The 25723-nt window shown below is 43.0% G+C and overlaps 1 protein-coding gene across 2 annotated transcripts in view; it reads left to right on the forward strand.

The window, feature by feature from the left end:
* Window positions 1–21717, forward strand: part of LOC137341107 (inward rectifier potassium channel 16-like) — a 110659-nt gene extending 88942 nt beyond the window's left edge. Inside the window, exons 1-2 of one of the 2 annotated variants that reach the window (XM_068004033.1) lie at window positions 9518–9575; window positions 17864–21717. In XM_068004033.1, coding sequence (XP_067860134.1) covers window positions 18001–19218 — 1218 coding nt within the window. In that variant the 5' untranslated portion in view covers window positions 9518–9575; window positions 17864–18000 and the 3' untranslated portion in view covers window positions 19219–21717. Of the gene's footprint in view, window positions 1–9517; window positions 9576–17863 lie in introns of those variants that run through there. The other variant, XM_068004032.1, reaches the window with a different exon arrangement.
* Window positions 21718–25723: the final 4006 nt, after the last annotated feature.

Here is a 25723-nt window from a genome sequence, read left to right on the forward strand (position 1 = left end):
GGGCCCTGGATGGTGGGAAGGGAGCGGGGGGGGGGGGGGGGAAGGGCAGAGCTCTACCAAAGAACCGCAGAGGCACGATGGGCAGAATGGTCTCCTGCTGTGCTGTATGGTTCTATGATTCTATGAAGTGCAGTAACTGTTATGTAAGTATAAAGAAATACAATTAATAGTGCAAATCCACTGAAAACATTATCGATAGTTACAGACATTAAAAACCCACACACTGGCAGATAGTAAATGTCGCAGGCCGGAAACTAAACTACTCCTATGGGCAAATAAGGATGTTTTGACAACCTCGGCTGTCTGGAATGTCATTGGTTGTTTATTGAGTGAGCAAATTACAACACAGTGTATTATGAAATCAGTTTCCGATCCTTTTGAGTGGCTATTTAAAATGAAGTCACTGTAAACTGTTTAATTTTCTTGAGTTGCTGCAGGTGTAACCTTTCCAAGTCTGTTTGTTTGCTGCAAAAGTTGAGACCTCAAACCAGTCAAAATATACTTTTCAGCCTTTCCTCTAGTCTACGTATGGGGTTTGTGCGACAACATAAACCTTCGGGCGGTCTTGCACTGATATTGCCTCTTTTTATGCAATCAAAGGCCCTGAAGGAAACCTGCTCCATACTTGTTTTCTGTTGCGTTAGTACTCAGTGGGCAGCTCATTCTGAGAAATGCTAAGATAAGCGGCTGTACTGATATTACAACAGACACAAAACTCTCACAGAATAAAAGACAGGCAGCAGAGCGATAGTGTGACATCAGTCACATGTGCAAGCTTTTCTTGATGGGTGAGAGAGGCTGTTGTTGTTAAATCTTTTTTTTCTTAAGGGGAGATGGTTTAAAACATTGGGGTCTATTGTGACTTTCGACTGGCGGAGCACACTGGTTGGCTGGCTGCCCGTTCCAGCGGCGAAGAGGCCACCATGATTTTGAGGCCCTGGCCTCATTTAAATCTGGCAGGCCAGCTGCAGGACGTCAAACCAGCGTCCCAGTGCGGCTCACCGGATTGAGGCCTCAAGATCAGGCCGGCCGAGACGGCCACCAGCAAGGTAAGCACAGCGCCAGCTCCAACTCCAACCAGTTCTGTCCTAAAATGGCAATCGGGGCCCTATTTACGCCAGAGAACCTCGGTTTCCATATTAAAAGGGGCCCATCACCTGAAACAGGCGGGAGCTTTGGACACCCCTTTTAATATGGTGCTGGCCGCATTGCCGGTGTTAATGGGGGCGGTAAGGTTACCGACCCCATTTAGAGGGCAATACCGCCCCTTTAATGCCAGGCGAAGGCGGTGAAAATCGATCCCATTGACTCTTCGAGTTGGTGAATTGTGACCTGCACAGCTCCAAACAATGTTTACATGCATGATCTCACCCTCCAGATTGTAATCAAGTCCTCCTCTTTAACTTCCCAAATACTACGATTTTACAGAATAGAAACCTTAAAAAGAACGGTCACTGTTAATGGCCGTACTGCTATTCATTAAGGCAATTTTAAGTTTTCGCAAAAAGGAAACCTTTCTCGTTAACCCATTAACTCCAAAGAGTAACCCAAACGGAATCTAGTTAGTTGCAATATACAGTAGTCTAGTTCCCACCAGCAAATAACAGCCACAGCCACATTCTGGGAGCATTGGCTTTATGCAGAAGTTCAAATGTTATCAAGTAATATTATTGATCCTGAATGACTCAGTCTTCAACAGAAAAAAGATAATAATAGTTAATCCTACACTGTGGAAAGTCAAACATGGAAAAAGCAAACAAGGTATTACTGCTGAACCACTCCAACTTCTCTGATTCTTAATTACACTTGACCTTTGTGGAAAGGAAGCCAATCATTTCTGTAAGCCAAATCAAGCAGAAAGTAATCGGAGCAAAAGGGAAGATTTTGCATTATTGTCCAAAACTGTATGGTTCGAACTGGTTTGAAACAAAACCAGAATTAACCAAATCCACCGCGTTTCATATAAGCACAATTTACGACACGCTGGATCCAGTTTTACTGAGGATAATAGCACATGCTACTCTGCATTCTGAATGAAACCAAAGCCTCGATTTTAACCTGAGGCGGGTTCAGGGGCAGAGTGCAGCGTGGGTGGGCGTCCCACAAGGGCTCCTTGGCGTGAGGCCTGGGCCATTTTAACTCCGAGGCCTTGTTTAAATTTGATGGTCGGACTGTCCTCCCAATAGCGTGCGGAATCGGACAGCCCGCCCACAGGTCCCGTGGAATTTCCGGCATGACTCCCGATGCCGACTTAAAGTGGGAATGCACCTCGTAAAGCAAGGTTGCACCCACTGCTTGTATTTTTAATTGAACATCTCTGGAAGACTTTTTGGCAAGACTGATGAGTTGCATGGCTGCCCTCCTGTTTTTCTGATGCCTTCTGGGAGGTTCTAGTTGAAGAAGTGAGGGCCAGGAGGGAGCAAAGCTTTCCCAACACCCGCAAGGGTGTCCCCAAGGCCAGGTCTGGACATAAGTAGCCGACAGGGTCAATGCCACCAGCATCATCCCCTGAACCTGGCTTCAATGCAGGAAGAGGTTCACTGACCTCACAAGAACAGGAACAGTGAGTACAGTACTTCAGCTCTCCATATCTCTCTCAACAACACCTTACAACACTCACCTCCTGCCTTCTTCCACCACTCTCAACTATTCCTTACCTTCCACCACATCATTCACCATACAATCACAAGGCCACACTAGAATACCTGGCTTTCTCATTCCAAACACACTCACCTCTTCCTTTATTTTCTTCACCCCGCACATTTACACCAACCTTTTCTCGCTTACGATCACTTACACATCCATCAGCTACTCCCACCCCACCTTCCTCATTCCCCCTTGCTTCTTCTCTACCTCATCCACTATAGGCACAAACCCTACACAGCTCCCCTTACCTTCTCAACAGCCACTCACTAATTCTCATCCTCACCTTCTACTGGAGAAGACCAGGTATAATGCCAAGGAGAGGACCAAGAAGAGTGGAGGAGTCCCCAACATCGTAGCCCTCACATAGACAGAGCCAGAACATTACCGGTCCAGACAGAATCATGGGGAAGGAGAGGCTGACAGTTTACCTCAACAAGATATCCTTTCATTCAACTCAGTAAATATGCAGCAAGCTTCGAAACTTCAACTTGCATTCTCAAGGCTGTCACCCGATCGTGTCTAGCTTCTGTCTCCCATCCTAACTCTTGTCCCTTTTCCCTTTCTTATAGGTCCTTCTCAATAGCAAGAGGCTCTTGCACAAGAAGACACCTCGGGAGAGGACAATCCTCCTGAGGATGCAGCATTGCACACCCCATCCCTCCCATGCACCAGCTCAGACACTGGCACTCTGCGTGGGCTAGGTAGTGAGCCAGAGGTGTCTACACATCGTGGAGCCCCCAGCACCAGCAGGAAGCAGCAGTTACTGGTGGCAGAGGCAGCCCAAGAAAGAACTCGTTGGAGGGAGAGATCCTCTCCCAGGTCTGCCGAAGACGACAGGAATGAGGACATCATGGACTCAGCCGTGAGGAAAAACTGCTGGCCTCACACGAGCAGTTGTATGAGGTATGAGAAGGTATGACAAGGAGTTTGCCTCTCCTTGGCCGAGAATGTGGAGGAGTCTGCTTTCAACCTCTGTGGTGTCATCTCACATGACATCACCGCGCTGCAGTCTGCCCTGGAGAATGTGGAAAGCTCCAGGGATGCTGTAGCTGAGCGATCACAACAGGAGTCCACGTTCACATGCTTTACAGCTTTGGTTTAAGACACTGCTTAAAACCTACCTCCTTGACCAAGCTTTTGGTCACCTGTCCTAATATTTCCTTATTTGGCTCGGTGTCAAATTTTGTCTGATAACGCTCCTGTGAAGCGCCTTGGGACGCTATATAAACGCAAGTTGTTGTTGGTGGAAGCTGAAACAGCTGCCGTGCAGACTCTGGGCTCCACAATGGACAGGTTGGTGGATCAAATTGGAGTAGAGGCTTTGAAGTGGTCACTCATGTTCTGCAGTCTGCTCTCGCTTAGATCAGCCCCACGGGAGTGGCAGCGGCCCGATGGGAGCAGTACGTGTTGGCCTCTCTCAGGACGTCAGGACGTCTGCTCCTTCGTTAACCCTTCAACCAATAGCCGCCACGGTGCCAGCAAGTCAGCTGGGCCAGACTGCCCCGGCAACAGCCGAGGTGCGGTGGCCCGCGACTGGGCCCTCACAAGCTCGAGCACCCAGAAGTCACCAGCCAGGAGCATCTCAAGGGTTCCCAAATGAGGAACAGCAGCCTTCCACCAGCTCTGCTGAGGCCACTGGGGGAACACCTCGAGGAGTAGTAGAGTAAGTAAACCATCTTTAAAGAAAAGCACAATGGGTTGATCACTTGGGTGAGAAATGAATGGGGAAAAAGCTGGGGTGTGGGACTAAATTGGACAGCTCTTTCAAAGAGCCGACACAGGCATGACGGGCCGAATGTCCTCCTTCTGTGCTGTAGGATTCTATGATTTTATGATTCTAAGGCATTTATTATCTTTGGCTTAAATTACACATGGCACGGTCTGGAACGGATCAGGAAAGCCTCAGGTTTGGCTCCTAATCTGGGATAACTTTGCTGATCTCAGCTGGGGCAGTAGTTAGTATGAGGCAGTGGACCTTAGTGTCTTAGTGCCCAACGTACAAGACAAATCAGCCAGAATTTCCACGGCTGATCGCCAATGAACGATCAGTAATGGAAAGTGCATGGGGGTAGATTTTGATTTTGTACAATGGTGTAAAACAGGTGATAGCGAATCGGCAGCCCGTTTTAGGGCTCTCCCGACTGCATTGGAAATAAAGATTCGGGAGAGAGGTAAAACGGGCTGTCGTTTCGCTATCACCCGTTTTACACTATTGCACAAAGTCAACATCTACTCCCATGTGTGTGTGTGTGTGTGTGTGTGTGTTGGGTGTATGTGTGGTGTGTGCAGCAACGAGCTAGCTGTGATGCCCTCCATAATCTAACAGGGGTAGAAATTGGTCTCAGGCGGTAGCACAAATCGGACGGTCAGAGAATCGGCCGCCCGCTGTACTCCTCACCCGATAAGCAGCTCCATTGACTTCAATAGAACTGACTATCAAACGGGACGTGTAACAGGCGGCCGATGCCCAGGAGCAGGTGCTAGCCCCATACTCTGCCTAGGCTCACACGTGAAGAATGGGAGAGGTATGGGGAGGCTGCCGGTGTCTACCAAACTATACCCACCCAGTGGGGCTGGCTATGGGTGGATCTTCCTCCCGCCCTCCTATTTCAGGGGGGGAGTTCCCCGAGCTACCCTGAGAATTCTGCCCTTATCCCCTTGAAGGGCCAATGCAGAACACAACTGAGAGCTGGTGTGAGTTACTTTGAATGTGTGACGCTTTTGATTGGCCTCAAACCTTATCTGGACTAAGGCCATTTATCCTGGAGAGGATTACATACATTGTCTAGAGGCAAAATGGCTCCTTTTGGAGCCAAAGAATCCAAAGAATTTCCTTATTTTTCTTCAGCCCCACAGCGAGGCCTCGGTGGGGGTGAGGAGGCTGCGGGCCTCTCCGTCTCATAAGGGTGGACTGGGGTAGGCACTGCTGATGTCCCCTTGCAAGTGCTGGTGGCCCACTCTGGCCATGCAAATGGCCCGCATTCCTAGGATTTCGGATGGGCTCTCTGGCCTAGGGCCTAAGGTGGGGGGGGCCCGGGCCCCAGGCTTTTGCGCCATTGCACTTGCGCCAGCAGCGTAGACTCCCAGGAATTTTGGGGCCAATGCCTTTACAAGGGGACGAGAGAAAATTAGAGAACACAACACCAGTAGCACCAATTGCAGCTGTAGGTAGCTTAATACTTGAGATTTGTGATGTTCAATTGCAGTTGACTTTTAAGCTCCCCTGCCCTCACTTGCTAACTTTTAGTGGCTCTGAATAGATCCACTGCTTGGAACTGTGTGCAGCAGCAGAGTGCAGCATCTCTCGGGATAGAGGGAAAGCTGGCAGTATCAGAGTCCACATTTAGTACACCTCATGGTGTGCCATTAGCTGCTGTGTACGCAGAAGTCCAAAGATCAGCCTGTCCCATCCTTCTCGCTACTAGAAACTTAAAGGAAGCAAAATCGGAAAAGATAACTGAATTTTAAAAAGTGTGCAGCCTAATTAAGTGGAAAAAAATTTGGCGCAGGTTGTGAACAGCTGGTCCTTTGATTAATATTACCAAATCCAAACCACGTTTAGTCATTATCAGCATGGCATCACAAATATTTACCAGAGCAGAGTTAGTGCACAGTACATGCATTACAGATGGAGCCCATGTAGCACCATTCGGTAATGTACTCAGTAATATTCAATTTACTGTGCATTTCTTTTTCTGCCCTGTTTAATATTCCAATGTCTCTAAGGAATACCAGAGATTTCCACAGAAGCATTACTCATTAACAGGCTCCTCTTTATGCTGTGATTAGCAGAGTGTGAACAACCTGTTCAGGGCTGCGTTATTATAAATATTATAATTGATGTCACTGAATTACAAGTTGATTTATAATGAGGAACCACGCTGGTTATGTAGCAGTATAGTGGACAGAAAATATCCTATTCTTTGTATTTAACATGTTAACCTTCAGGAGAATATCTGGTGATAGCATGAACCTGTCAAATCATTTAGCGGTGACTATAATGAAAGGTATTATTAGTTGATAGATTTTTACTTGATTTGTCTAATCCCTCTTTGCAACTTCTGACGTGTATCCAAATAGGTGATTGCATTCCTTTGTCCAATTAGGTGCCGCTTCAGAGAAAGCAAAGCCTTTGCCTTTGCCTTCAGGCAATACCTCCTGGGAGCCACACGGGCATTTTGAGTTACACAGAATTACATAGAATGCACAGCACAGAAACAGGCTATTCAACTCAACTGGTTTATGCCGGTGTTTATGCTCCACTCGAGCCCCCTCCCTCCCTATTGCATCTAACCCTATCAGCATATCCTTCCATTCCTTTCTCCTTCGTGTGTTCATCTAGCTCCCCCTTAAATGCATCTATGCTAGTCGCCTCAACAACTCCTTGTGCTAGCAGGTTAGGTAACCTGAGTTTAGTTGGGAGTCTAAATGGAAATGCATTGTTGCCAGGATTTCAGCAAAATCTCAGGCTGTTGGCTTGCAAATTTGCAAGTCCAGAACTTAAAATATACTTTTAAAAGCCATTGCCACAAGAATTGGCTACAAGATTGTTGTATAGTCCTGCAAACAAAGTGATCCCAGTTGCTGTGTCTGCTGCACCATTCAAATCTACAGAAGTGGTATGTTGAACACAAACATTTAAGCTCACCTGTTAGAAAGATACAATCCCCCATCAGCTTTATATGACTGCATTGGTCAGATCTGTTAAAGGCGCTGATATACAAAAACTAGAGAATGACATAAATTCTAAACAGGAGGAGCCTTTAGAGAAGTCCATTCCATTCTAAACCCAACTCGATGCCCAGATGTTTCCGATCCCTACTCTCAGATGGTTGGGAGATTTCCTGATGGATTCTACATCAATCTTAAACAGTTAAAAGTGATAAACGGAGGGAATGATGATGAGAAAGTGAAAACATGAAGTCAAAATCAGATGATTGCACAAGGCTGTGTCCTGATACTCGCGAGAGGCATCACACAAGGATTTTGTTTTGATTCATTTGCTCTCATTAGGTCCATTTGCAACCTACAACTCCAAGGGTGTGCGGCAACTGACAGGTGTGACTCTCAAGTCTATGGCTGCCCTTTGCAGCGACACCACGGAAGCTTTGACTTCCTTGCAGGCACCAATGGAACGAATAGCAGCTTCATTGGAATCTGCAGCAGATCCCGAGTTAAGGAACGGCCAGGGACCAGTGGGGGCCTCCACCTCCACGGAAGCACAGACTGCAGCTCTGGAGACAATCGGGGACAGAATGGAGTGCAGCACGAATTGCAGTTTTCAGACCATGCCTCAGATCTTTTAGGACCTGATAGCTGCCATCAGACCAGCCATCCCTCTGATCAGTGGGGCCACTGAACCAGGGCAATGGCTGGAGTCCATCTGGCTACAGCAGAACATACCAAGCCTCCTCCCCACCAACCCCCCCCCCCCAACCTCAGAGCACTATGCCAGTGGAATATGAAAGGTGAGACCAGGCTGCCCAGGAGTGAGCTCCAGAGATTCAGCCAGCAGCACTTCCCTGCCTGCATCAAGTTGCCATTACACCAGGGCCACCTCAGTCCCATGAGCCTTTTGTAGAGCCTGAGCAGCCGACCACCGCCTGCAATACTGCCCTCAGGTGACATCTAGAAGAAGTACAAATATAGGTAAAGCAAAAAGGCATGTGTAGACACCCAGCAGACGCAGAGTGTTAAGAAAGAGTAGGTTGATTGCGTGAACTTTCGAACTCACTGTAATAAAGTAGAATGTGCACTGACATGGGTCTTTTTTATTGATGGAGGTTAGAGTCATATGGGAAGGGTGCATTTATGTGGTGCTGATGTCTTCACTCAGGTAATGATGATTGGCATCGTCATGTTGGGGCATAGAGGACTGAAGTGTGGTTATCTAATAGGATGGGTACTGATCTGAGGGAATGTCCCTTATTTGAAAGTGGGGAGAAAGAGGTAAGACTCCAATGTCAAAGATAGACTTTATTTCACAGAAGAAAAGACTTCAGTGAAGACGTGCCTCCTGCAGTAAATGCTACCTGAGTCTCCTTTGCTCCATCCTGTGGAGCTGCTCCTCCTCCATGATAATGGCATACAGGAGTATGGGCCCATAGGGAGTACCATACCTGCTCCTCAGAAGCCCCGACTGTGGGTAGGGGATGGGAAGGTGGGTGGGGGGGGGTCCAAAAATCTGCCAGTGCTCTGACTCTGTGAGAAGCAAGTCTAGGTGTCTGTAGTTTTAGGGGCAATACTAGGGAGGAACTATTGTTATCCTGCAACAGTACCAGAAGCTGTAGCCTCTTAGGAACAGAAGTCATTGGTTCTGGGTTTAGATTAATAAGCATCAAGCTGCATGTTAAATAACAGATGTCCTGACAGGAGTTTTGGCTCCAGTATATTACTGATAAAAAGCAGCAGGTGGTTTATGGAAAAATAACCACCAAGTGACATCAGAAAGTAATTCCTGTTATCATGAGCCAGTTTATTTAATTGTAAACCATATTCACAATTTATTGTACCAGACATTACTATGGCTTGGAACTAAACATAATAAAAATTTATAAGCTTAAAATTCTGGACTTGTGATTTTTTCCTTGTGATATGAAAAACGTTGCGTATGGTTGAAAAATGAACCAATCTCCAAAAGTATGGTCAGTCAGTTAAAGGGAAAGAAGGCCAAAGGATTTACATGTTGAGAATCAAAGATTGACAGCCTTCTCCCTGGTTCTAAGGAGGAAAGCAGGTCCAGAAGGTTAAACATGAATTTTACGTGTTGTAATTGGGACAAAGAAATCCTATGTATAGTGTGTTCTTGGCTGTTCTATTTTATGATATTAACTTTATCATTTTTTTTAAAGAAAAAGTAGTTGAGTCACAATGAAGCTCACTAAACATACGGCCGAAGATTCAGTCTACCAGCCATTTAACAAAAACAAGTAAGATATCTTCAGTGATATATTAACGATTAGAAAAAAGACCCTTTCCCCACAGGATAGTTGATATGTAGGACAGATCCCCAACATTGATTCAGGGTCAGTTGTCACCTTTAAAAAGGAGTTGGATCGATATTTGTTGAGAAGTAGGATTGAGAGTGATAGAGATATTTAACAACACAGCCTGCGTTTTTTAAAGGAAGGTCAGGGAAATAAATGAATGTTCCCTCGAATATGGAATCAACAGGGAATGTGGGAGTGAGCCCATTATAGACTAATGATACATATAGACTCTGGATGGAATGGACTCGATGGGCAGTGTATCCTTTTTATCCTTCTAGCTTTCTTATGTTCTAACTATATAAAAGGCTTCAATCGGCTGTAAATTGTTTTTAAAATAATGGTGAGCCCAACAGCACTCACTGTTGTTAGTGGCAAAATCGGAGAGTGAGTTCCGGTGACCGCAGCCAAACGCGGAAATCCGGAACTTGCTGTTCCTGGTCTGCCGACAATCTGACAGCTTTGCCTTAAAGGGACATCACCGGCTGCAATCAATGGAATCAATGGACCAGCGCCAACTTGCTCTTCAGTCCAACTGGAAACTAACTAATGTTGTCACAAAACAGGTATGCTCAGTTTTTTAAGTCTAAACTAAGTTTTAACAGTGTGGTAAATCTTAATGACTGCCAAACAACTTCTCTGGCATTAACAATTAACTTTTAAAAATGTGGAGTCTCATTACTCTTGATTTTAATAGTTTTTGGACATATATAAAAAAAAAGTTTTAAAACATTTTTTAAAAGTTTCTTTTTACTTTCTCCTTCTGTCTCTTTTATCTCAGTCTTTTAATCTTATCCTCTCTTTATTTTGCTTTCTCTATGTCATTTTATAATACATTTACTAACCTTATTGGATTTTTAGTCTGCGCTGTGTGTCTATGAACTGCACTTCCTTGTTCTCACAGCATAGCTTGCTTCAAACTGGTTGGTTGAGGGGCCTTAGAGATCCTTTCACCAGTCACACAGCCCGGGAAAGAACGCTGGTGTTATTCGAGCTCACAGTTGAAGGAAGTTGCCGCCAACAAGAACGTGGTAATCAAATGGGTGAATTTAAATCTAACGAGTGGTGAGCATTGCTGGTTCGCTACTCGGAGCAATTACATGTTACAGAGGTTCCCTGTTTTAAGTTTGCAATGGGTATATTTCTAGATACAGTTAAGTAGCAAAATAAAATATGTGATTAGAATCGCTCTGTTTTGTCAAGTGTAAAACTACCTGTAGAGCATGATTGGTTGGATCAAGTTGGCGCTGGTCCATGGATTGAGTGCTAATGTTTTTCATTTTGCTTCTGATGAAAATTCATTGTAAACTTTGATAACATTAAGTGGTTCTGTACCATCAAATAAGTGAAAAAATGGACTTGCCTTTTTTTTAATGAAAAGTGCCCAATTTACATTTTAGAATTTTCCGAACAGCAAACATCTTTACCCAGAGAGTGGTTAGAATGTGGAACTTGCTACCACATGGGGTAATTGAGACGAATAGCGTAGATGCATTTAAGGGGAAGCTGGATAAACACATAAGGGAGAAAGGAATAAAAGTCATGCCGATAGGGTTAGATGAAGAGGGGTGGGAAGAGGCTCATGTGGAGCAAAAACACCAGCATGGACCAGTTGGGCCGAACGGCTTGTTTCTGGGCCGTGTATTCAATGTAACTCAAAAACTAGATAGTCTGGTGCGAAGTGGGCGGTTGGCACCCCTGCATGTGATGAACAAGATAAGATCAAAATGAAATGCCCATTTAAAGAGATAAATATAACGTGTTCCTCATTTGGCTCCACTCCACTTACAATCAGCAAGATAAGACATTCAATCAGAAACAGAGACAGTGTGGTCTTCCCTTGCTGTCACCACCCTTTTGCTAAGTCACACTTAATTCTATCTTTGTATCCATGGGTGACAACTGGATTGCGAGCGGCTTCTGCGTGAGAAATAAGCATTGAATGAAATGTGTTCTTTTATAAAAATACAAGTAATGAAAATTGCACAAATACTGAACACTGGGAGGGCAGTTTATCCTAATAACTGTACATTATTTGTAATCAGCACTTGGTTCAGTTTCGAAAGTGAGGAAATGCTGCATATGGCCTCATCACTATCACATTGCCTCATTGTGTCCGGCACAGTGACAAGTTACTGTAAATAAGACGTGGTGTACCATTTAAACGAATGTGCCAGAGTCTCAGGAGTCAGACTAGGAACAGTAAAGGTGAGGGCCCCCTCCTTTTGGCTGTAACAAGGCTCTTTTTGCCAGAGTTCACATTCCACTGCTGCCCTTAAATTTTGAACAGTTGCTGTGGACCACATAAATCATGCGGCCCTTTACAGATCAATAAAGCTTTTCTCTGCATTCCTTGGCATACTCACTTCAGTCCAGGCATTAAATATTATTAAGATGATGTCGACATATCTTTAGGAGAAGAGACATGTCATCATTTTATTTGATGAACTCTTGAACCAGATTAAATAACTCTTTTTCTCTGAAGCTTCGAGTCTTTGTGAACCCTGATACATGTGCCACTGTGCAGGGCCTAACTTCTAGCGGAATAGTCACACTTGCAAACAAAGATCAAGCATTTGTTGTTTTGTTTGATGGGGTGACAAACTGGCATGATTTAATCTAAGTCACTGTCAACCCAAAGAGATGCAAATGTGAATTAGATATCCACTGGAAGAGTAGTTACAGCATAACAAGTTTACAGAGGCACTTTCCGTTGTAGGTGTGGACATTGGAACTTATAATGGAAGAAGTTGACAGGAAGTCCACATAAACATAAGAGGAGCAAAATTCAACTTCAGCAGGGGGCTCAAAACAGGAGGCAGTGGATTGGCCGCCTATTATACACTCACTATTTCATTGGAAAGGAAAACTGGGCAAGGTGTATAACAGGCGGCTGATTCGCTACGGCCCGATTCGTGCCTCCGCCAAGTCAAATCTTACCCTGGTCATTTTTTATGTATTATATAGATATATACTTGGATTTTATGTTATTATTCATAGTTCAATAGCAAATCGAATGGTGATTTGAGAAGTAGAGTTGGTTGGAGCCCAGACTCTTCCCTCCAGTATGGGCTGAGGAGCCGAGGTTTGCAAAACTGACAGGAAGGTGTAATTATAGTGTGGCAAGCTTACATCAGCAGCTTCCATTACAAGTGTGGCAAAGGAATTTATACTGGGAAAAGTTAACAAAAGAAAGTAAAGCTTTGTAGGCAGGAAATGTGTGCAGACATAAGGTTTTTAATATATTATAGATCAATGATTATAAGTCTTAAAGCCCTTGGTTAAAGTATAGTGTGGGAGGATGTACCTACGTTCCCTGCCAGTTTACTTAACTCCAACATTGCTCCAATCTTTTGGTTTTATAAATAACCTAATTTTAGGACTTTAAAGGGAGAAAAGAATTTAGATCTTTCCATAGATCGTTCGGCTAATTGGCTCCCTGAAAGACTATTAAAGGAAAAGGCATCGCTCTGATGGAGTCTAGTCTTCATTTGAGGAATGAGGACCACAGCACCTATAGGCTGTGTGATTCACCTTTTTCCAATAGCCATCCAGGACTTCAATGAAGATTGTAAACAATTTTACAACACCAAGTTATAGTCCAACAATTTTATTTTTAATCCCACAAGCTTTCGGGGGCTTCCCCCTTCCTCAGGCGGTGTGGAAATGACATTTTCGAATCCTTCGCATTTTAAGATCACAGAACAATGCCTGGTGATTACTGCCCGTTGCCAAGGCAATCACAGTGAGCAGACAGAAAGGTGTCACCTAAAAAGGCCACCGAATATACAAACCCGAATATACCTTCAATGAAGATGGCATTATTCGAAAGTCTACAGCGGGCCTACAAGTGGCTTAACCATTTTTCATCTGCATTTTGCTTCTAGTTCTAGTGTCTAAAATTAGTTTTAGTTCCGTGCTCACACAGTTTCCTGTTACTTAAATACTGTAGAGAGAGATGCAAATCATGAGGCATAACCACCCAGGGAGCTAAAGTTTTTCCAGTCTAAAAATATTCAGAATTATTAATCAAATTTAAACAATTCTGACGCCTGCAAAAATTTGGAGTGTCATAGTATTTCTGTAACTAGGCCTGGAAGTCGGGGGCAAGAGGAAAAATATTCTGGATGTATTTTTCACCTGGCCTGCGCATTGGTGCTCAGCCCTCCATTCACCAGCAGCATTTTGTAACATGTATCAGGTGTTAAAACACATGGGGAGTGCTGGGAATAACTCAAAAATTACTTAAGTAATGTCCTGACTGTTCGGCACCATTGATGAACTGTTTGCAGAGTTGAAAATCCCAGTCTTGAAGATGGAAAACCCTTTGCCACTTTCACAAAATGCACGTGTTGTTTGATCATGATGGTACCCGCAGGAATGAAGTTCTGTGCAATTTTGACACCTAACACGGCAATATAGAATGAGAGAGATGTGCAGAGCTGCAGTAAATGTCCTCGTCTCCAGTTGTCTCAGGTGGCACAATGCCACTTTGTCTTTTTATTTTGCTGCCACCGCAGAAAGGACCATGCAACCATCAAAGGGTTAATAGACCACCTGCGTTCAACAGGAGGGCTCTTTCTGAGAAAGTAGTGCTCAAAAGGCAGTTTTATGACTTCAAAAAGAACAACTTTTGAACCCGCCACTTACGCTAAAGAATGCCGAGGAACCTGACCTTCCTCCAAAACATTTGTGCATCTGTCATTTGCAAATGTCTGATGATTGAGTGAGTGCTGAAGGCTTTGAAAGGCTAAAGTGCACTTATAAGAGTACATCTCTGCAGATAAAGATTTGTATCCAAAATGTTATGCCATGTACCTAACTCGCAGAAAGCATCATACCATCGAAGCGACAAGACCGTTTCAGACTTTTAACAGACCTGCGATTAAAAAAGGACATTTTCCCCTCTCCCTTAAAATGCTCATTGCACAAATAAATTTGCAATATTCAGCTTCTTTTACGAGGCTAAGATGGTCAAGGTTTTCAATAACTGCATGCCCATGTTTCATCCCTTCTACTTTAAGTTTACATTCACACTCTATCTTCTTGGAAATGATCTGTTCAAATGTATTGCCACTATTTTGATTGGGAGTTTGAAGTATGTTGAGTTTTTGTTTTGAGACTGTTTATTTGGTGGATACAACAGAATGGAGGAATCTCACTTTACTATTGTAACTGGAGACGCTGCAGGGTGATGACGGGATCAGATGGAGCCTGAATCGTGGCTTGGCTCCGCATAGAATTTCTCATTAAGATAAATGATGTTGCACCAGGCAGGAATCTGCCTCGAGGAAATTAGAATATGCATTAATTTCACAAAACATTCCAATGGATGTCCATTGTCATAAAGAAGTTCTTTAAGAATGAGCTAAAATTCCTGCATGTAAATGCAGACTGAATTCCTAGGCTCCCTAAATGGCAGCAGCAATGGAGAATCCACCACCACTTTCACAGTAACAGTGGCCTGAAATCTATCTTTAAAAATGTTCAAAACAGCTTCATTTTCCCTGTCAGCTGAACCTTTCTTGGCCCAACTTCCTGAGGTCCATATTGGGCCTAGTTCTGATTTGGGTTGGCTTGTCCCTTTAAAAAAAATAAATGGCAGCACTCGTGTGCAGCGGGAATAAAAATGCTCTTCTGCCAACATTGTCCGCGTCCTGTGACTTGTTTTCTGTCATCATAGCAAGTAAACAGCTGCTGTATGTATCTACAGCCACTGCAGTTAAGGTGTGGGGCTGCGATCTCAAAATTATAAAAGTAATATTTAACATTACTTTGTACCATAGCACCATGTATATTCACCACAGCGGCAGTCTAGTGGTGAATATACATCCATTGACCCGGGTGACCCCCCTGGCTGTATTCTTTTCCACTGACAGGCTGGCCAGTTTTTTTTTAAGTGAGCGTTCTGCGTCCTTCCAATCGCTGTTCTTAGGGGTCTTTCTGTGTGGATCTGCCTTAGCAGAATGGTGGAGTGGGGGTGGAAGAATAAATGTACACTCCCCAACACGAAAGGGAATTTCATGCATTTTCCAGTAAGATCGTACTTCGTCTTCAGATTAATGATAACTCCAATTTTAGGATCTGTCGAGCTGAAAGCAAAGCTGCATGGTAAAGGCACCAAGCTGATGTTCTCATGAGTTCGGGCAGCTTATCTGCAGCCCAACCAAGCTGAGTTGCTCAGCTAGGCTCACGCACATAGTGATGGGGCAACTATCAACATGATGTTATCTATAAAACTGGACATTACTGGACATGCTACACACCTTTTAAACTAGGCAACTGTGGCAACTTAATTACAGTGGTACATACTTAGTGTATTAAATATACTTCCCCGCAGCTTGTTTTAATGATTAGAGGTGGGGGGGGGGGAAATACATTCAAGAACAATAAGATGCTTCACTTCTTCTGGGGCTGAACTTAACTCGCCTCACAGGAAGGAAATCACATCATAAGTGAAATTCCAACTTGTGAAGCAATTCATTTTTGAAGAGTTGCAAGACTTTCAACATACTTGTGACGCAAATGTAAAGATTGATGCTACAAGATGTTTTAAATGTGGATCAGACTTTAATGGTGTAAACATTGAAAGACAGAGATCTTTTTATCTCTATGAAGTACCTACTTATATATTACCTTTCATATCCCCAGGATGTCCCAAAATACTTCACAGCCAATAAACTACATTTTGAAATGTAGACACTGTTTCACACAACTTGCATGGAGCAAGATCCCACAAACAATAAATGAGATGAATGATCACATAATCTGTTTTGGTGGTGTTGCCTAAGGGAGCATTGTCAGCCAGAGGATCTCCCTGCTTTTCTTTTCATAATGCCATGAGAGCCTTTGCATCTACATTCCACTGGTTAATGCAATCGGTTAAATTCCGGTCTGTGCTCTTTATCAGAGTGGTTAACCCATTTAGAATAAACTCGTATAGATGCATTTAAGGGGAAGCTAGATACGTACTTGAGGGAGAAAATATTAGAAGGATATGTTGAAAAGGGTTAGATGAAGTAGGGTGGGAGGAGCCTCGGGTGGAGCATAAACACCGGCATAGACCTGTTGGGCTGAGTGACCTGTAAAATTTTATCTAATTCTATGAACAGGCAGACAGGGCTCAGTTTAACACTTTGTCTAAAAGGCAGCACTGTTGACAGTATAGTGCTGCCCAATGCGGCACTGAAGAGTTGGATTATGTGCTGAAGTCATGGAGTGGGATTTGAACCCACAAGCTCTGACTCAGAGTGAGAATGCTACAACTGAGCTAAGTTGACACCACTTTTATTATAGTTGGGAAAACAAATTGCAGAAACTTCCTTTCTGTTGTCTGCCAATCAATAAGGAAGGAGAAGTGTCCATATAATAGATATCACTTGGTTTGATGCCTGGTGCTCTCCTGGAAAGTGTTGTATGCCCCATCCAAGCACTATGCTGGAATGTGGGAGGAAGAGACAGATTTATGTTAGTCATACCTCCATCTGGTCTAAGTGGCTCTCACCCATGGTTCCTTTGCATAGATGATACCATTCTACACCTTGAACAGACAACAACAACTATTTGCATTTATATAGTGCCTTTAATGTAGTAAAACATCCCAAGGCGCTTCACAGGAGCATTATGAAACAAAATTTGAACTGAGCCACATAAGGAGACATTAGGACAGGTTAACAAAAGCTTGGTTAAAGAGATAGATTTTAAGGGGCATCTTAAAGGAAGAGAGAGCAGTAGTGAGGTCAAAAGGTTTAGGTGGGGGATTCCAGAGCTTAGGGCCTGGCAGCTGAAGGCACGGTTGCCAATGGTGGAGCGATGAAAACTGGGGATGCACAAGAGGCCAGAATTAGAGGAGCGCAGAGACCTTAGAGGGTTGTAGGGTTGGAGGAAATTACAGTTAGGGATGGATGTGGCCATGGAGGGATTTGCAAACAAGGATGAGAATTTTAAAATCGAGACCCTACTGCTATCCTCATTCCCCAAAACTGCCGAGATCCTCTCAGAAGTAACTCCTACCCCCTCAAAAATAATCACAGGATAACCATCTCAATTAATAGAATAATATTTGTAAACAGGATTTCCCCGTCCTTCATTATGATATGCCATTTGCGAATAATGCTAGTCTCTTATAGCCCATAAAGGGAGTATTGTAACATGGGTCACTGTGTAATCCTTGTCAAAGTCAATATCTGCAGGCTGATGGACTAACTGACATTTTTCATCTTGTTCCTTAGGTCAATGTGATTGCTGAAAGAGACATTTATCTTTTTACAACAAACTAAGTAAAAGGCTCAAATTTCCAGAAAATAACCTGCAACCAACCGTGAGCGAATCAGAAGGCTAATATTAATAGAAGGGGGGCAGATTTAAAATGAATTTCATCAATTTGAATTACCAAACCGTGAGTTCTGAAGAAGACCGTAGGAAGTTATTTAAAAATGGTTGTTACGTGCAAGTCAACAAGAGGCGATACAGGAAACGGTTTCTCCGAAAAGATGGGAACTGTAACATCCATTTTAAACGTGCATTTGGTGAATGGGAAAGTTACTTTTCCGATATCTTCACTACACTGATAGATCTCAAATGGAGGCAAATGTTTCTGATCTTCTCCCTGTCCTACATCCTGTCCTGGTTGTTCTTTGGTTTTGTTTACTGGATCACGGCAGTTGTCCATGGAGACCTGCAGATTGAGGATACCGATCATATGCCCTGTGTTGTTGAAGTTCACAGCTTCACTGCTGCTTTCTTGTTCTCGATTGAAACACAAACAACTATTGGCTATGGATCTCGTTGTGTGACGGAAGAGTGCCCCTTCGCTGTTTCTATGGTCACTTTCCAATCAGTGATGAGCTGTTTAATTAACACTTTTATCATTGGTGCTGTTGTGGCCAAAATGTCAAAGGCCAGAAAGAGGGCTCAAACAATTGGGTTTAGCAACAATGCAGTGATAGCTGTAAGGAATGGGAAACTATGCCTCATGTGGCGTATTGGAGATTTCCGTGAGAGCCACATCATTGAAGGTACCGTTAGAGCTCAATTCCTCCGATTTAAGGAGTACGATGACAATAAAATGTCCATGGAACACCAGGACTTGCACATAGACACAGGCAATGTCATCCTTATTACCCCTGTCACCATTGTACATGAGATAGATGAAGACAGTCCGTTCTATGACCTTGGTCAGAAAGACTTAGCTGAAGACGATTTTGAAGTCATAGTCACATTTGTCTATTCTGAGGACTCAACAGGAAATACCCATCAGTCTCGGAGTTCGTATACACCTTTGGAGATCCTATGGGGTCACCGTTTTAACGAAATTCTGAAAGACAAGCCACGTTACTACAAAGTTAAATACTCCCAGTTTCACAAAACTCAAGAAGTGACTACACCAGATTGCAGTGCCAAAGAGCTCTACTCCACTCCAGAACACAGTATCAATGTGCTCACTGTGGCTGGATTAGACAGTGAAGATGGGAAGTGTGAGAACACAGTCATTCCAAGTAACAATGGAGGACACAGAGAAGAACAACACTTGTACCAAAAGCCTGCATTTGTATTCAGAAGCATCTCCATGGAGTCTGAACTTTGACTCTTGCCGTGCTATTGCCACTGCCTCTTTTGCAGCATTAAAAAAAAAGGGATTGGTCATTCAAGAAATACGATGAATAAAAACACCTTACGGCTCCTTACACATCTTTATCACTGATTTATAATTAGCACAGGAAGCATCCAGAAATGTGGATCAGTGGATAGACTGAAGCAATAGGTGGAACAACTTCCTCACACTGTATAATCATCGATGTTAGTTCTAATGAAAAGTCCTTCCAAAGTAAACTTTAATGCTCCCTCATTCCCAAAATTCGACCTTCATCTTTTGTTGCACAATAGGCAGTATGCAAATTTTTGAAAGCTTCAGAAGATATTTACTGTTTAATGGGATAATGAATATCTAATCTTCACACAAAGATATGGAGTGAATTTAGGTGACAAAACACTGTTAAACAAGCTGTGGGTTGGCTGTATCTGTCCTTTATATCCAGTCTGGATGTAATCAAAAATTAAACTTTTCAGACACATCTTCCAAAGTGAGCAGTACCTGGATCTTCTACTTTTGTACGCTGCCTCCCAATAATTCCATCATCTCCTTTCAAAGACCTCTCACAGTGACACATCTTCCTTCAGTCTGGAAAGTGAGACTCTCTGGGCTGCAGACTGCCCCACAACCAACATTGGCCACTTTATGAATTTCTAGCAGAAAATGAGATTCCCAGCCAACTGAAAGTGTCACTTCCCCTCTTTTCCCCTTTTGTCAGAATGGTTCTCTACATTTCTACAAGGTTCTGTATGTAGGCCCAGAACTGACAAATCTCAAACCTCAAAGACCGAAACAGTTTAAAGTGACAGGTAGCCTTACAACTGCAATCCATGATTTTCTGGTTATGAACCAATGCTAATTTTACTGGACTGTAATGGCAGGCTTGTCAGCGAAACGTCAGTTTCTAAATTCGTATATATTTGCAATTAAATGCATTAACAACATGTATCTTTTGATAAATTCACATGGCGATGAAATGTCTAACATGGTCTAATAATATCATGGTCAAAATTACTTTTCCCTCTATGGCTACTTTCATAATACTACTGTATACAGATGTGTTTTTGCCCCAACCCCAGCATTCAGCGTATTACTTGCTGTGGTATTGCTCGAGGCATTCAAGAACTGTGACGGGGAATTTATATTCAATATGGTATAGACGGCAGGGGCATCTTCAACCATCGTCGCTGCTTGCAAAAACAATAGTAATTCAGAGAACTGTTTGCAACTTGCTCTTTGTTGATGATTGTCTGTTACTCCCCCAACACATTCCGACTGCTTTGGTTGGGTGTCACAGCATTTTGGCCTTACGATCAACTTAAAAAAGACTGAAGTCCATGGTCCAGCCCATACCTCGCCATCCAGTCACATCCCTACCCCCTGGTTACGGTCAATCATGTAGCACTTGAGGTAACGGACAAATTCTGTTACCATGGTACTATGTGCATTCAGCTCTTCTCCCATCAGCACACCCACAACAACTGAGACTCATCGGTCGATTCGAAGGGGGATTCCATCGTATGTAGAGGTCTAAGGACAGTAGTAAAGTATGTAAAACCAACCTGGAATGCAAGCAGTAAGAAGAATTTTTCTTTACCAACAGCACCCCCAACACTAAGTTTGATGAGACATTTCTTTATATTTGTAGAGAGTTCTACAACTCAATCTTCAAGTAAACTCTGTGGCTCAGTGATGACAACACCAACATTTGAAGCCTGGGATTGTCTCATGAATTTTTTTAATTCAGTCCCTTTTCTGGCATTTTCAAGCTGGATGCCAGTTTCCTCCAGAGAGAGATTGGAGACAACTAAAGTGACACAATAAAGAGTATTAAAATATCCTCACTATGTACAATATTCATTACTGGAGACTGAATGGTGCATTGGTCTAGACATTGGACTTTGACCTCTGGATTTCAATATATCCCAGAGTGATGGGATGAAAGTCTCTTCTGTTGGCTATAAGGGTCTTACATGAAATGTATTTAGACTGCCTAAATCCTGATCCTATTGGGCATGGACTCACAGCACAAAACTGTGACTAATTTGCCAATAATTAGCACTAAATTGGCAATCAGCGACGCGATGGGACGTGAAATGGAAAATGCCACATTGGTGCCTTGAGGAGTCCTTTTCTCAGATTGGGGCCGAATTTGTTGCAGAATAGACGAAGTTTTATCCAAATCTAATGATGCTATACCTGACTTGGGAGTGCTTGCTGCTGGTGCAGAGTAACTAAAAAATTGGAAAGTGTTCCATTTCCTGGTAGCAACGTCCCTCACTTAAACAGTGCAAAATTATTTTAAATTTTATTTTAAATCAAATAAAGAGAACTATTAGCTCCATGCTTGTATACGTAGAATGTACAATGAGAACAGTGCATTATGTAGATTTTTACACTCATGAAGAAAATGTGATAGCTCATGAGTGATGAAGCCACTGATGAAATTTTGTGTGATTTTCATTGATAAATTAAACTGAGTATTGCACTATATCCTCATAGTCACCTATATATAAAAAAAGGGATTCAAAGTGTGGATAACATGACTGGTGAACTGGCTGGATCTGAAAGGGTTAACCAAAGGCTTCGGTTTTCAAACCACTTTATGATGTAAATCGGACATTTCAAATCCAACCGAATCTTCATTGAGCCCTAATTTTCGTTCCTAATATCAGCCCTTTTGTTTTGCCAATTTGCTAAAATGCTGTTTTTTCCACGATTGTTCTGCAGTTTCCCACAAAAAAAATTCTGCAAGTGATTGCTCTCAAAAAAATGTTGGAAAACCAGATTTGATCAGATCAGCAATAGCTTTGCTAATGGGGCCTGAGTCGACCAGGGCACTCATTCCTGCTATAGGCAATTCAGGTTAGAACCAACATTTTAAAAAAAATCGTCCTGACCTGTTACATGGAAGAGGAATGTAATATATATCTCTGTACTACAAAGATGCCAAAACTATGTGTAAAACATCTGTTCAACATTTTCTGTGAACTTGCTATGCAACTAATATTCAAGCGTAGATTTTTTTTTGATCTTGGAAATAAGAATGATGCTAAAAAATTCCACAAATGTTAGTCACTGCATTTCCCCCCCCCCCCCAAATTGTAAATTATTACTTATTCAAGGTGTTTTGAAAAATACAGATTCCTGTCACTAAATCGGAAAATGAGTACGGTTGCTGAAATCCGTCGTGTTCAAGGTGAAGAATAGATTTTGAAACTGCACAGATTCAGGCAGACTGCAACAGAACTTCTCCCGAGTATTTGCTTCACCAGAGTCACAAGGTTGTGGGTAGTGTTTACGGTCAGCTAACACGTGACCTCCAAAGGAGAGCTGCTGTCTCTGTGTCACCATCTGCAAAAAGTAGGGAAATAAAAAGTTGCATGAGGTATTCAAACAGGAGTGAATTCTGTGAGGGCAGGTGACAAACAGAGGTAGCAAGAAGAAAACTGAAGTAAGAACAGAAATTGGTGAAAAGTCTGTCAGTATCTGTAAAGAGGAAAGACGGGTTAACTAAACTCAGGAACTTGCTCATCAAAATCAAATTGGGAAATGTAATAATTCCATATAATGGCATTTTCTTATCTTCCATAGCTGCTGAGCTATGATTTTCACCAATACTCTTCGTGATTCTGCTATGACTGAGATAAAGTCCATGAGCCTGTGATGTTTCATTGCAGCAAATCTTGGAATTTAAAAGCCCAGCAGATGTGTGGGATTAATGGCAATGCGGTAATGGTGCAGCGACGCACAAGTCACCAGAAGGAAAAACGACACAAATCGCAGAATGCGGTGTCAGTCTGAGCCTGCTTTGGACTTGCAGCAAGACTGATGATACACCAGCATCAAACGCATTGCCAGAGGAAGAAGTCTTCTACCCAATACACTTCAGAGTTTAACCCGCTCCCATTCAGTACTGAAGAAAGACACATATATTTTAAAAAGGGGCTAACAAAGAAATCAGGTAATTCTGTCTCCAGTAAGTGTCTCTTGATGCATTTGGGTAAAAGAAAATAACAACGGTAAGTGCACTCTGAATGAACATAGGAACAGGAGTAGGCCATTCAGCCCCTCGAGCCTGTTTCGCCATTCGATTAGATCATGGAAGTGGGCGCGGTGCTGTGGAAGAGCAGAGGGATTTGGGGGTATAGGTTCACAGGTCATTAAAGGCAGCACTGTAGAAAAAGTTAATAGAATTCTCAGTTTTATCTCAAGAGATATAGAATATAAAAGCCAAGAGGAAATTATGAGCCTGTATAAAACCTTAATTAGACTTCAGTTAGAGTACTGTTTGCAGTATTGGGCTCGACACAACAGGAAGGATTATAAGGCTTCAGAGAGGGTACAACAGAGTTTCACGAGGATGCTGTCTCGTATGAGGAAATACAAATATGAAGAAAGACTGGAAAAACTGGATTGTTTTTTGTTAGAACACAGATTACAGAGCGATATGATAAAGTGATTAAAATGATGAAAGGATGGGACAGGGTATTTGGAAGCAAACTGTTTCCAGTAATTGAGGGATCAAGAACGAGGGGCCATAGATACAAAATGGAATGTAAGAGGTTTAGAACTGAGGGCAGGAGAAAAATCTTTAAACTGAGAGTTGTGAGGCTGTGGAATTCACTTCCAGGGTTAGTGGTTGAACAACACCAACTTGCATTTATATAGTGTCTTTAATGTAGTAAAACATTCCAAGGCACTTAACTACGTTGAGGCAGTAACTATGGAAACATTCAAGATTGGATTGGATAAGTGGATGATGGAAAAGGGGTTGAAGGGATGTGGAACATGGTGGGTAAATGCGATTAGAACTACTCGGAGGGTAAACGTTGAATGGCCTGTTCCAGTGGTTTTGTGTATTTCTATGTATCACTCAAGGTGTGTATTATAATTTTAGATTATGTGGTTTTAGGAATAATTATTTGAGCTTCCTCCCCCAAATCTGATTCATTACCAAAACCCCTTTCTTCCACTTCCACCTCCATTACCTCCCCCTCCCCCCGCCCCAACTGCTGCCGTTATCACTTTAAGGCTTAGTTTCTACAATACTCCTTCACCTTCCACAAACCACAACTCATTGTCATATCCTGCGGCCCTCGTCCTCACCTGAACCAAGGCCTGAACTCCTGCACTCGCTTGATGCCTGTCTTGGCAAAGCTCCCTGTGTTTGAATGACTTGTTTTCAAGATCCTTATCCCCACCTTTAAATTTCCCCATGACCTGGTCTCATTGTGCATCAGAGATCGCCTGTAGCTGTGTGGCCCTGCCCTCGTCCTCCAGCCCTCACATACTGCTTTACTCCCTGCGGTCTAGTACACCACTGACAGCCACTCATTCAGACTCTTCCCTCTGGAGTCCGTTCCTAAATAAATTCACCTGATCACCCTCCTCCTTTTTCAAAAGCCACCTAAAAACCCTTTTCTTAAACTGTGCTTTCACCTCCTCTTAACCTTTTTGTTCTCCTTTTTATCTCATTTTCGGTATCTTTCCTTGTCCTCCGCCCTGTATGATGTTCTGAGATATCTTTCTCCACATCAGGATCACTGCAGAAATATACCATACAGACCAGGTTCAATCCTGGCTCTGTGCTGGGTTAGTTGATTGCTGTCAGGCAGCAGTGAGATAGAACAACTAGCCTCAGAGCCCTGCACTAGGGAAGAGAGTAAACTAGCCAGGGGTTCCCATCCCTGATCCACTGTCCAGTGAGCCCTGCAGGAAAGTGTGCATGTGAGCGAGGAGTGGATCAGGTTTGGGTAAGATGTACCGCTGGTCCAATAAGGCCAAGGACACTCACTGCTCAGGTACACCGATGAAAAATGGCCAACAGTGAACGTAACAGGGGGGCCCACAAAGAGTATCCACAGTTAGTTAAGACTTTATTTTTGAAGGGAGGCAATACAGGTTAAATTGGCCTGATATTATAATCGAAACTTTAACAATCCAAATAAAAACGGCACTGCCACTTTGCCCAGGTCTGTAGGAAGGTATCTGACTTTGGAGAGAAAGTGGGATTGAATTCTGGATTGAATGCCCCTCTGCATAAAGGTTTAACGTAAAGAGAAAATATTTGTTGCAGCTTTTGTTTTGCTTTTTGCTCATAGAATGTGAAAAATAAATAAATATCAGCAAATATTTCAAGAATCACTACATTGGTTCTCAAGTCTAATATGAGTCCCCTGGATGTATACCAAAAACATTTGGCTTAAACTCTAAATATTCAAGTTGTTTGCCTAAGATATTATGTTGAGATTTTCAAATCAAGCTCCAGGTGATCAGTGCAGACACAATATTTTTTAAGTGTTGGAATTTGCTTTGACAGCATATCAGCACCTTCAGTGATAGACCTTGTTTTAAGTTGACCCCTTGAAACAATCCTTACCTTCACTGGGGCCAGTTTGGCTACATTCAGATTGCTACAATACCAAGTTATAGTCCAGCAATTTTATTTTAAATTCACAAGCTCTCGGAGGCTTCCTCCATCGTCAGGTGAACGATG

This window comes from Heptranchias perlo, chromosome 23 (genome assembly GCF_035084215.1).
Source record: "Heptranchias perlo isolate sHepPer1 chromosome 23, sHepPer1.hap1, whole genome shotgun sequence".
NCBI lineage: Eukaryota > Metazoa > Chordata > Chondrichthyes > Hexanchiformes > Hexanchidae > Heptranchias > Heptranchias perlo.